The sequence below is a fragment of the Populus alba genome, chromosome 16, assembly GCF_005239225.2.
Source record: "Populus alba chromosome 16, ASM523922v2, whole genome shotgun sequence".
Taxonomy (NCBI): Eukaryota; Viridiplantae; Streptophyta; class Magnoliopsida; order Malpighiales; family Salicaceae; genus Populus; species Populus alba.
Window position 1 is genome coordinate 7,097,281 of NC_133299.1, and position 12,847 is coordinate 7,110,127.

The 12,847-nt window shown below is 31.4% G+C and overlaps 2 protein-coding genes across 5 annotated transcripts; both read right to left on the minus strand.

The window, feature by feature from the left end:
* Nucleotides 1-6,159: 6,159 nt before the first annotated feature.
* On the minus strand, nt 6,160-7,200 carry LOC118038439 (casparian strip membrane protein 2). Its single transcript, XM_035044788.2, has 3 exons — nt 6,877-7,200; nt 6,554-6,677; nt 6,160-6,475 (listed from the first exon to the last, which is right to left on the minus strand). Exons 1-3 carry the CDS (start codon nt 7,134-7,136, stop codon nt 6,260-6,262), a joined length of 600 nt encoding a protein of 199 aa, XP_034900679.1. The 5' UTR covers nt 7,137-7,200; the 3' UTR covers nt 6,160-6,259.
* A 690-nt stretch (nt 7,201-7,890) lies between these two features.
* On the minus strand, nt 7,891-12,450 carry LOC118038435 (mitochondrial fission protein ELM1). Of its 4 annotated transcripts, XM_035044784.2 has the most exons (11): nt 12,100-12,446; nt 11,784-12,016; nt 11,393-11,489; nt 11,022-11,171; nt 10,747-10,873; nt 9,491-9,603; nt 9,344-9,407; nt 9,149-9,242; nt 8,949-9,057; nt 8,518-8,637; nt 7,891-8,332 (listed from the first exon to the last, which is right to left on the minus strand). In XM_035044784.2, exons 1-10 carry the CDS (start codon nt 12,226-12,228, stop codon nt 8,536-8,538), a joined length of 1,218 nt encoding a protein of 405 aa, XP_034900675.1. In that variant the 5' UTR covers nt 12,229-12,446; the 3' UTR covers nt 7,891-8,332; nt 8,518-8,535. The 4 variants fall into 4 exon arrangements, with proteins under 4 accessions (XP_034900675.1, XP_034900676.1, XP_034900674.1 ...); XM_035044785.2 differs by lacking the exon at nt 7,891-8,332 and having other exon boundaries at nt 8,350-8,637; nt 8,896-9,057; nt 12,100-12,450; XM_035044783.2 differs by lacking the exon at nt 7,891-8,332 and having other exon boundaries at nt 8,350-8,637; nt 12,100-12,445.
* Nucleotides 12,451-12,847: the final 397 nt, after the last annotated feature.

Sequence of the window (12,847 nt, forward strand, 5' to 3'; positions counted from 1 at the left end):
CAACAAATAGAATTTTGAAAAATAAAAAAAATAAAATAGAAAAACTATGTGAGAAAACACAGCAGAAATCCATAGTATTTTAAAGAAAAAAAATTATAAAGCGAAATTTTTAACCAACTCAATATTTAAAAAGTAAAATAAAAAAAATAATTTTAGAAAAAAAATAAATGAAAAGAAAACAAAGGAAAGTTGAAAAAAAAAAAAAAAGGAAAGTGATTTTGGAAAAAAAAAAAAAAGTTGGGGAAAAAAAAGAAGGAGAAATGTACTGTAGATTACTTTTGTAATCCACAGTGCTTTTTGGGTGTGGGGAACAGTAATTTCCCCACACCATTTAGAGTATTGTATAATAATATCAAGGATAGAAACATTTTAGGGATATAAATAATACTATTTCCAATCTAAAATGTTTCTAATCAATCTAAAAATCTAAAATCAAATTGAATAAAAAAATATTTTGAATTTTAATCTACTTTTTCCTTGCATTTTTAAAGGTTAATAACCCTATTTTCAATCCTAAAACACTTGTAATTAGTCTAAAAATCTAAAATTAAACTAAATAAAAAAAATATTTTGAATTTTAATCTACTTTTTTCTTGCATGTTTAAAGGTTAATAACCTTATTTTTAATCTTAAAACATCTTCTAGTCAGTTTAAATAATCAAAATCAAACTGAATAAAAAAAAATATTTTGAATTTTGATCTACTTTTTTCTTGCATGTTAAAGACTAATAATCTTATTTATAATCCTAAAACACCATCAAGTCAATTTAAAAACTCAAAATCAAACTGAATAAAAAAGATATTTTGAATTTTGATATATTTTTTTCTTGCATGTTTGAAGATCAATACCACCTGCATCGAACTTTCATTTTAAAGACAAAACTATTGATATCAAAATTAGTTATATATATATATATTATATGGCTGGAAAGTGGTCCAAGCAAGCCTTTCTCTTCTTCTTTTTTCTAGCAACTTTATTGCTTCTTTCTCAACTTACATGGATTGTGTCGCACGTGTGCAATGTCGCGACAAAAACATTCACTCTCAAAATGGTATCTATTAGGAAAATATGGGGAGACAAAGAATTCTTGTCTTTTTATGAGTGAAAAATTAGATGGGAGTCGTCATCTAGTATTTTGGTTATTAAAAACCCTAAATGGTCTTAAAGATCAGGTACGGGAACTAGTTGCGTAAAGGGAAGGTATCAGCACCGTAAATATGTCCTACCTAAAGTAGGTTGCATTATTTAATTGTCTGATAAAATGTAAGGTCTTGTTGTGTTTTCTAGTTGTTGGTCCGTCTGTATTCTAAGAAAAGTTCTTCTTTGTAAGGAGATCTATATCTTATCGAGTAAAACCTAACCGTTCTAACCTTAACAAAAAAATTTAATATTCAAAATATGTCTTACGTATAAAGTCGTAACCCCAGATATTAAAAGAAAACAAAATAATTTTTTTATAATTTTTGAAAATATTGACTTAGTTCTCGTGACTTTAATAAACTGGTTATTAAAGCCAAAATACATGCTAATACATATTTTTGAAATTTTCTTTGTTATATGAAAATACAATATGATTTTTTTTTTTTTATTTTTGAGAGACTTGGTTGTATGCAAGAAAATAAAAAAATATTTTTTTTTATTTTTTTTCAATGTTTCTGATGAAAACTAGGTATTTTAATACTGGATTTGTATTTTTACAGTATAAAAATACAAACCAATACTAAGCCAAAATTCAATAGAAAAAATATATGGGAAAATAATAGATTTTTTAAAATAATTTTTTAATAAAATTTCTCTTTTAATTTTTTTACTTCTTTTTTTACTATTATTTTTATAATATTTATATTATTATTTATTTTTATTTTTATTTTTATTTTTATTTTATTTTATTTTGGCTGAGCCTGACCCGACCATGTGGTTGAGTTGGACCTATCCAGCCCAACTGGATCACTGGCCTAAGCTAGTGACCCAACCAAGCCATGCACGCGTATAATTTTACACGAACAATGCGAAGGTAATTAAATTACCTTCGCACTGAGTGGCGGAGCCAGAATATTTTAAATGAGGGGAAAAATATATTATATGGATATGCATTAAAAATTAATTCGAAATAAATATACCTACTCATATAAAGCAAAATTAATTTAAAAATACTTTTAACATAAAAAAGCTTACATTATAATAATTCTCTTTAAGTTTTCATAATAACAAAATTAAATTCAATTATATAATAATTGTAAATCTTCCATATGAAATTCATGATAAAATACATATTAATTCATCAAAACTCATTTCACGCACCCATTACCATATAACATGTTGTATATAATGCATAGATATAAATCAACATTGATAGTTTAAATTTATCATGATAAATCATTTTTAAAAACAAAAAACTAGTTTTTTTCTTCTTCTTTTTTTAAAAAAACAACCTTTAATTTTGCAAATATCAATCTTTATTCACTGACAACAATTAAAATGTTTGCTTATTCATTTCATGAAAAAGAGAGCAATTGCCCATTAATAAACTATGTGGCTCCACCAATGTTCACACTGTTCATGCTTATTTTTTGCATGTAGCAAAAACAAAAAGACCCCAGTTACTAACAGAGTGCAGAATGGTGATCTTTTGGCTTTCTTGCGTTTTTTTTTTTTTTAGACAAACATGCATCAATTTTTTTTTTTGCGAAAACTGAGAAAGGAAATGAGCATAGCTAGTTCTGGGGAAAGGAAAATCGGTGATGGTGCTGATCTCCCCCTGCTGTCTGTGTGCTTTGCTTCACCGTTTGGTTTCTCCTATTTCTGTTTATTTGTTATTGATAATTTATTTTTTATATAATTATTATAATATTAAAAAAAATATCTTAACATCGAATTAGTATTAGAAAAGTATCTTAACATCACAAATATGTTTTGTTTTAAAAAAAATTTAGTTAAATAAAAAAAAAACTAAGTTAATAACTTTATGAAGTTAATGATCTAGTTTACAAGTATAATAAGGTAATCCTAGTTGCCGCAATTTCTCGGTTTAGTGGAGTATATATATATATTTTCTAATTATTATTATTATTATTATTAACATAAAATTTAAAAGGTATGGGGGAAACTATTCTTCACCCATACTCATTGTATTATGAATTACAATAATAATCCATAGTATATTACTTCTTTTTTTTTTTTTTGGAATTTTTGTAAGTATTTTTCTCAAATCTGTTTTTGTCTATTTTATTTTTTAATATTTGAGTGAATTGAGCTTTATAATTTATTTATTTTTATTTTATCTTTTTATAGGGTTAAAGTGGTTTGTGTGTTTCTCAAGGTAACCCAAAATATCTTAGTTTATGGATTTAATAGGTTTTTTTATTTTATTTTATTAAACTTCACTTTGTTTTCATCTTATTTTATTATATAATTAAAAAGATTGTTTTGAAAAAAAAATTATGTTATTAAACTTTATAAAATTCATAGATTTATTCTCTAGTTCTTTATATATATATAAACTCGGGCTCACTTGGTTAATTATTTTTAACAAGTCATTCGCTAAAGGTCTTTTAAATGGAGTAGATCATCCACTGAAACAATTCTGGTCAACGCTAGTGACTAGAAAATGAGATTTAGGTTTTGAATTTTCAAATTTTATTTTTCTACATGTTTTCATCTAAATATACCAAGGATAAAAAACATTTTAGGGATATTAATAACCCTATTTCCAGTCTAAAATGCCTTCTAATTAATCTAAAAACCTAAAATCAAATTGAATAAAAAAATATTTTGAATTCTAATCTAATTTTTTCTTGCATTTTTAAAGGTTAATAACTCTATTTTCAATCTTAAAACACTTTATAGTTTGTCTTATCACCCAAAATTAAACTGAATAAAAAAAATATTTTGAATTCTGATTTACTTTTTTCTTGCATATGTAAAGGTTAATAACCTTATTTCAAACCCTAAAACACTTTGTAGTTAGTTTAAAAATTCAAAATTAAACTGAATAAAAAAGTATTTTAAATTGTGATTTATTTTGTTTTTTGCATGTTTAAAGGTTAATAATTCTATTTTCAATCCTAAAACACTTTCTTGTTAGTTTGAAAACTCAAAATTAAATTAAATAAAAGAAATATTTTGAATTATCATTGCCTTTTTCTTGCATGTTTGAAGGTCAATACCTCCCAATATGAACTTTCATTTCAAAGCCAAAACTATTTATATCAAAATTGTTTTGTTTTTTTTTTTTTTTTTTTTTTTGTTTTTATGGTTGGAAAGTGGTTCAAGCAAGACTTTCTCTTTTTTTTTTTCTGGCAACTTTATTGCTTCTTTCTCAACTTACAGGGATTGAAACATCAGAAAAAATAAAATTTAAAATCAAAACACAAATACGTAAAGCAATAGGGATCAAATATAAACATTTAAAAAAAAAATTAGAGAATAAAATGTAATTATCAGCATAAAGAAACATTATTCCTTAGACAGGACGCTGAGAGAAATACTATAGTATGGAATTGAGAAACCCAATGTTGTCATAATTTATTAGTGTAATCCTCACCTAATTAATTTTTTATTTATAAAAGATTCATAAATTTATCTAGAAAGGCCATTTTAATCCTTCATGATACCCGAGACAAACGTTGTTTTGGTGGTTTACGATTATAATTATGAGGATGAAATATTACTTGGATTATGATTTTCTCACTTCTGTCACGTCACGGATGTTCAATATCTCACTAAGTTGTTTTAACAAGACAATTATATTTTCCATGAGGTAGGAGCTGTACAGTCTGATATATATATATAAGCCAAATGTTTGAGTAATCTAGTTTTATATATATATATATATATAAAATAAAAAACTCGGGCTCACTTGCTTAATTATTTTTAACAAGTCATTCGCTAAAGGTCTTTTAAATGGAGTAGATCATCCACTGAAACAATTCTGGTCAACACTGGTGACTAGAACATGAGATTCAGGTTTTGAATTTTCAAATTTTATTTTTCTACATGTTTTCATCTAAATATACCAAGGATAAAAACATTTTACGGATATTAATAACCCTATTTCCAATCTAAAATGCCTTTTAATTAATCTAAAAACCTGAAATCAAATTAAATAAAAAAATATTTTGAATTCTAATGTACTTTTTTCTTGCATTTTTAAAAGTTAATAACTCTATTTTCAATCTTAAAACATTTTGTAGTTTGTGTTAACACCCAAAATTAAATTGAATAAAACAAATATTTTAAATTCTGATTTACTTTTTTCTTGCATATTTAAAGGTTAATAACCTTATTTCAAACCCTGAAATACTTTGTAGTTAGTCTAAAAATTCAAAATTAAACTTAATAAAAAGGTATTCTAAATTGTGATGCTTTTTTTTTTTTGCATGTTTAAAGGTTAATAATTCTATTTCCAATCCTAAAACACTTTCTTGTTAGTTTGAAAACTCAAAATTAAATTGAATAAAAGAAATATTTTAAATTATCATTGCCTTTTTCTTGCATGTTTGAAGGTCAATACCTCCCACAATGAACTTTCATTTCAAAGACAAAACTATTTATATCAAAATTGTTTTTTTTTTTTTTTTTTCTGGCAGCTTTATTGCTTCTTTCTCAACTTACATGGATTGAAACATCAGAAAAAATTAAATTTAAAATCAAAACACAAATACGTAAAGCAATAGGGATCAAATATAAACATTTTAAAAAAAATTAGAGAATAAAATGTAATTATCAGCATAAAAAAACATTATTCCTTAGACAGGACGCTGAGAGAAATACTATAGTATGGAATTGAGAAACCCAATGTTGTCATAATTTATTAGTGTAATCCTCACCTAATTAATTTTTTATTTATAAAAGATTCATAAATTTATCTAAAAAGGCCATTTTAATCCTTCATGATACCCGAGACAAACGTTGTTTTGGTGGTTTACGATTATAATTATGAGGATGAAATATTACTTGGATTATGATTTTCTCACCTCTGTCACGTCACGGATGTTCAATATCTCACTAAGTTGTTTTAATAAGACAATTATATTTTCCATGAGGTAGGAGCTGTACAGTCTGATATATATATAAGCCAAGATTCAACCAAGTGACACTACCCAAATGTATACGTATAAAAACACTTTGATTTTCATTGCAATTTTCACCTACAGCACTGCAAATCACATGATTAATTTCACCATTACACAATAACAACGTTGACAATGATAATAAATTAACAACATGAACACCAAACAAGCTCTGCTCTTTCTTCTCTTAATGTCTTCGCAGAGCGAAAGCTGACAGCACAAGCAAAAACACGAAGATGATAACGGTGAGGAACGATGCCACCACAGCTCCACTATTTTTCTGGCAGAAATCACCGAACTGCTGGCAGATAGCAAGCCAATTTGTGCTCGAGTTCCCATTGTGGGCCAAGTAGACTATGGCAGCGGCTGCAGCACCAGCAGCAGTGTTTAGAGTCAGTGCCACCTGCGAGAAAAGGGTAGAGATTTGTTTTTGTTAAAATGAGTTGAGGATTTGAGATTTCACAGCATTAAGAGAGCTTACAGTGTCCAAAATAATCAGCAGGAGCCTTGGTCCAGCAGCATGCGGGCGGACAATAGCTACAATGGAGAATGGAAGTGAAAGGACAAGGTAGCCAGCAACTATTGCCATTGCAATGACGAAAAACCTGCAACAATAGATGCCTTAGAATTCCTTCCGAGATCTCCATACCTTCTAAATGTGTTGCCATGTTGAATTCATGCTACGTTTTGTAACTAGCATTATGCCAAAAGGAGACGGTGTTATGTGTAAGAATTCTAAGCAAATTACACTAAAATTATACTATCCCCTAGCTACTATTTAAAGTAAGAGGTGAAAGCACATACTGAAAAGTGGGAAGATCATCATAGCTAGCTTCGAACTGGAAGAATTGAGTGAAGAATGGAAGAGTTTCATCACTAGTCCCCATGGAAGCGGCAGCTGCTAGAGCAGTCGCTATAGCAGCCAGCCTTAGAATGAAGTCGAATATGGCGATTCCCTTCTTGTATCCTCCCTTTTCATTCATGGGAGCAGCTAGGAGAGGTGCTTTTCCTTTAGAAACAGAGCTTGACTCTGGCATATCAATTTCTGCTGACCCCATCATCATTTTTTTTTAAATCTCTTTAGAGAGTGGAGGACTGGTCAAGGTTGTGATATGAGAAATTAGTGGGTGAGAGACTCGAAGCTGTTGTGATGGAAATGGCTGGATGAATGGACCTTATATAGAGAACTGGACAAGAGTTAACCAGAAAAAGTCTATGCCTAAAACGAAGAGGAGTTGTTGCTAACTATATTCCACTTGATCAGGTTCTATAAGAAAGCAAGTAGAAAGGTGATGCATGAGCATGGACATCAAGATTAGGTAGTTCTTCTTCGAAAAATGAAAGTCAACCGAACAAATAACACTGACAGCTGATCAATTAACACTTCTTGATTAAAAATATTTATGGGATCTCCAAGTCATTTGTGTTTGTCAAAGATCTTGATAATCAGCGGTAGCCATAGTGGTACTAGAGTCTTTTTTAATTTGACACTTGTAGTGATATGCTGAGCTATGCCCTGGTTTATTTACGTTGAAAAGATGAGAAGTAGTGGGGATCTATAAAATACCATAGCATAAATTTTAATTAAATACTTAATCTGCCATGACTAATAAGTAATTTCTTTAAATCACCCAACCAAACCACACATGCAGCAACATTTGAAGGTACAGATATTTGCCACCCGCTTCAGATCATTATTCTTTTTGCTATACCAGATTTTGCAAAAGGTAGGGTGAGCGTAACGTTGTGGTGGTAGGTCAAATTATGGGCCATTTTTTCTGTAAATTAGGTCATCGTTTTGCCAATAATGCCGTGAGCCATGCAGGCCAATACCCGTGCATGGTTTGGTGACGTGAATCTGAAACTTTGCATTTCCAGAATAATGAAAAATTGTCTAAATGCTTAGTGTTTTCCCCTCTCCTTGTTAAACTGATATAATAAAATCTCTGCTGTGCTGCATAATTTCACTGCATAAACACGATACTAAATTCACCTTCTCCTCTATTAAGTGATAGGTATTGTTTGAAGTTTAGCAATGAACTATAATGGGATAGTAAAATCAGGTTAGCTATCAACAATCCAGAGTGGTACAGTTGATTTTATAGCAGTGAAAAACTTCATGTTCTTCTGTCTTCTTCTTTTCTTTTTCTTCTTTAATTACAATGTGGTACAATTGATTTGCGACTGTTCTTGTATTCCATGCAGCACTTCTCTACTGCGATAGCATTGCGACTTGTAAGGCTCTTCAGAGAACTAAAACCTATCAGACAAAGAAGGTGGAGTAAAATCAACTGAAAGAATTAGTTTTACTTTTACAATGAGTGCAATTTGGCAATTCTCTGTGAATGCAGCCTGTTGTATCTAAACAAGCAGTTCAAACATTGAGCAAGTGTGGACTATGCAGGCAATTTTATGCACTGTGTGAACTTCATTATGCTCTCATGCCTGAGACTAGAAAACCCATCAAGCATGTGTGATCCATCCACGCTTGGAAACTGCCTCAATCACCCGACTCGCAGCCTCTGCAGAGTCATTCAGTGGAGGGTAGCTCCAGGTCTCGGATATCTGTAAAACGATAAATCAGTAAAATTAATATCAACTTTGCTCAGCACTGGTGTGGTGTGATTTACAATTGTTTGTGCAGCAGCCCTGATGGCTCCCTCCACTAACAAAAATGATACATGATTTTGAAATTGATTACTAATGATGTGTGTATGCAGTTTAGTTTTGTGAACGGAAAATGTAAGGAAGTATGGATAACAAGCTCGCAAAATTCAAAGAAAAAACACAATTTTCTTTGAGTGATATGTTTGCTTTTTTCACCAAGTAAAACAGCAGCAGAGAACACGGTCATTATGAGACAGCTGGCTACATACATCTTCTTTGCCAGTGAATGGTCTCACCACTCCCCTTTCATGTAAACTCTTCTGGAATTCAGCAAACTTCCATGTACACCGTTCAGCTCCTACAACAAAGACGGGTTTCCTGCAGCACAAACCAAATTTATATGAGCACATGAACTTCATTATAAAACAGCACTATAAGCAATGCCTAGAGATTCATCCACATGCATTACCCAGTGCTGCAAGCCTCACTCAACATGCTTACTGAATCAGCCGTGATAACAAAAGCATCGGCCCAAGCTAGATGCCCCATATGTGGATTTGGACCTAAGCAGTTATCATTGGATGAGTAATTCTTGCCTACTATAAAAACTGCACCCAGTGGGAGAAGACTGAAGATATCCTCTCAGGTTACAGCCACTTCTTACCTCTACCATCCCAAATGTAAACCTTAGGGTTTGCACTAAATTCTTTCAATAGAATCTTGGACACCTGCCAATACATGCCAAGACATAGCAACTTAGTTAGCACTAATCAAAAGAATCAGCACAAGAAATTGCTTAAAGAATTTAAACCTTCTCAGGGGTTCTTCTAGAAAAAGATATTCTAAGGCTCCCACAACTCCAAAGAACATTTTGCAGCATTTCTGTCAATTGCTTTGCAAGATCTTCACCATACTGACAGTTTCCTGTTATTAAAACAAGAAACTGAGATAAAGAACTTTTATATAATCAGGTAAAAACTTGAATCAATCAATACATGGTGAAGAAAATATAGTTCACTCAAACAAATAAGTGACTCTTTCAGGTATTATATATCAGCAGATGAAATTCTAGATATCAAAGTTGCCATGATATAAAAAATTTAGTTTTAAGTGCCACATGATGTCACAGTAATTTAGCGGCAACAGAAGAGACATTCCTAACAAATTCCATGACTTAATGTATGAGAAAAAAATTGAGCAACAATGCACAAACACAAAATTCTGCAGCAGACTCTAGCATTCCCAAACAAATATTCATGTGCTCGCAAGACTCTCTTTCTACACAACCAGACCCCCCTTTCTATGCAGCATATCACCCATCTATCCAAACAAGCTCCACTCAAATTCTAACTACTGTGAGTTACATCAGATGTAATGATATGAATTGAGTTGCTCAAACCCAGGTTTGCATGTGTAATAGTTAACCAGAGTAGAGCTGAACAAAGAATCATCATCCCTAGCTCCACTTATTCCAATTATTTCAATGTTCTTGATATACTGAAGAAACACCTAAATTAGTTGTTTACAGCAAGTAGTAAAACACCAGGATTTGCATAGAAAGTGGAAAAAATAAATAATCTCATAGCGGAAATCATTCTTCTATCATGTACAAAAGGATGTTTTGGGTCAGAACAGCAACAAGAAAGCTGCAGTTTTGACCACAACGTCATTTTTCTGATTACTGTTGCAGTTGAATGGTATCTTCCTCCCTTTTTATGTCTTTATTGGATCCACAAGAACAACAACAACAACAAATCATCTAACAAGAGGTGGTCAGGAATGCCACAACAACACAAAATCTAACAAGAGGTGGTCAGGAATGCCAAATCAAGAATATTCTCAAAATAATGCACCTACAGATAACTTTTCTAAGGTGAAAATTAGTCTTCCACATACAAAGAAGTCAACCAATCTCTTGATCAATGTCATGTCATGTCATTCCTGGATATATTAACATCCACTAAACAAAATTTATCTGAAGAAATTGACAAAAAATGAGGAATTCCAAAAAGAATGTTCCAAAAATGAGAGCATGCAAATAATAAACACATATGCACAGCATTTTACTAGTAGGCCCTCCAATGTTGACAACAAGCATGGGCTTCGGAAGCAGTGCCAATTCATCATGCCAGAGAGAAGCAGCAATCCTCAGTGCAGCTGAATCAGCCTGATGAAGAGCTCCAACAGTGAGAACCTGAGAGATCCAAAATTCCAAATCCATAAGTTTCGTATAGCATTTTAACAACTAACTACAAAAGTAACTTAACAGTCCAAAGCTATCCAATTTTATTTTCATTTGCTGAACCCATCTAAGCAAGCATTTCAGTAACCAGAACAAATACCACATTGCTGTCTGGTGGTTCACGTGGAGTTATCCAACTGCGAAGAAACCAGGGGATTTGCTCCTGAGCTTCAGGAGTCAACGGATAATAATCATGACAAGGGGCAATCACCAAATCGAACCTATTCAGATTCAACCTTGGATGTTGTATCTGTTGCATTTCAGTGAAAATTTAAATGAAACATCACAGCAAATAAATAGAAAAGAGAACCCTTTGTCTAATGTAACAAATAGAAGAAACAAAAGGAAAAGGGATCCATGAAATCAATTCCTCTAACACCGAACTGTATGACTCTATTTCAAGGCAAATATCATCGCATGCAAAATATAATACAAATAATAAGACCCATGATGGGTAAATTAAGCTACAACCTGAACCACAAAAACATTCTCTGGAGCTAACTGTCTTATAGAGCTTGAAACAGAAATGGTGTCCCTTCCAGACGCAACCACCAATAATGGACCATCCCTGAATTAAAAGAAAACAATAAGCAATCATTAAATGATGAACTACCATTTCTAGAACCTATAATCACTAAAAACACCAACATAGCTTACAAACAGAACCTATAAATTCTATAATCACTAAAAACACCAACATAGCTTACAAATTAATTGCATAAATTCATATTATGAGCAAACAAAATCCATTCCCTTCATGGGTTTCCTTAAAAAGATCAAATATACTGATTTCAAGTGCATTACTTTACTTAACAATCTAAAATAAATGAAGAATTGCAAGAAAATCATATACATACAATACCTATCAAATGTATCACGAGCCATTTTGGCAATCTGATTTGCATCAGCTTCCAATACATCTAACAACCCTGCATTCTTCCCACCATTTTCAACCAAAACAGGCACCACCTTTTTCCCTAGAAAACACCTCGAATCATCATAGATTTTTCTTATAACATTGTCCACTTTCTTGTGCACAGAAACTGGCAGCCAATGCAACCACTCATTAACTGCCCCTCTTGGCCTCAAAACTCGCTGCACAAATTATAGTTGTTAATTATTTACCATGAGGAGTCGTAAAAGAAGGGATCAAAGGAGTGAGGGGATTGGAGTTTTACGTATAGAGAATAGCGAGAGGAAAGGCCAAGAGCGCGAAGAAGGCCGATGCATTGGTTCTCGGCGCCTGCGAATCCATTTCCAATTACAACTGCGCGTTTTATGACACCGTGGAACCCAGTTTCGAACATTGCAGGCTTACCTGAATAACCCACTTAAGCTTGGCGGGTTTTATGGTAGCCTGACTATTCCTCTCCTCATCGACAAATTACACCACCACCTTCGAGCTTCTTCCGCTGCCCATATCGAAAACGGCAACAATCACAATTTGTTGGAAATTTTAGTTTAGTCCCTCAAGTTCATAGAAACGTTGATATAGATCCTTTGTTATTTTGTTTCTATTTGTAATTTTTAGAAGTGCGAGTGTTTTAAAACCGGGAATATGTTTTTGTAGCAGGGTTGACAATTTCATCCAAGTCCCAATATATAAATACTTGAACCAACTCAGATAAATAATTTTTTTTAAATAGTTACATTACTCAATTAAATTTGATGATTTGGATTTTTTATAATTATCTTTGTTCAATGTGTATTAAATAAAAAAATGTTTTAACAATATTTTTTTCATTTAAATCAAATTATTATTATTATTTTGATTGATTGATAAATCAATTTTTTTTTATATAAGTAATAAGTTTTTAAGAAACCATTTGAATAAGTTTATAATAATTATACCAGGCAAATCTTAGTAAAGCTATAGAAAACAATTATCCTCGTGAAAAAATAAAAAATAAATGGCGAGACCAGCCT

What these genes read in the sequence shown, in the direction of transcription:
- LOC118038435 (XM_035044784.2), bottom strand. Translation starts at nt 12,228, where the DNA reads ATGTTCGAAACTGGGTTCCACGGTGTCATAAAACGCGCAGTTGTAATT. An exon ending in CTAGAAGAACCCCTGAGAAG is followed by an intron (nt 9,408 to 9,490) that starts GTTTAAATTCTT and finishes ATGTATTGGCAG; the next exon opens with GTGTCCAAGATTCTATTGAA. An exon ending in AGTGAGGCTTGCAGCACTGG is followed by an intron (nt 9,058 to 9,148) that starts GTAATGCATGTG and finishes TTTGTGCTGCAG; the next exon opens with GAAACCCGTCTTTGTTGTAG.
- LOC118038439 (XM_035044788.2), bottom strand. Translation starts at nt 7,136, where the DNA reads ATGATGATGGGGTCAGCAGAAATTGATATGCCAGAGTCAAGCTCTGTT. An exon ending in GATGATCTTCCCACTTTTCA is followed by an intron (nt 6,678 to 6,876) that starts GTATGTGCTTTC and finishes CTATTGTTGCAG; the next exon opens with GTTTTTCGTCATTGCAATGG. An exon ending in TGCTGATTATTTTGGACACT is followed by an intron (nt 6,476 to 6,553) that starts GTAAGCTCTCTT and finishes CTTTTCTCGCAG; the next exon opens with GTGGCACTGACTCTAAACAC.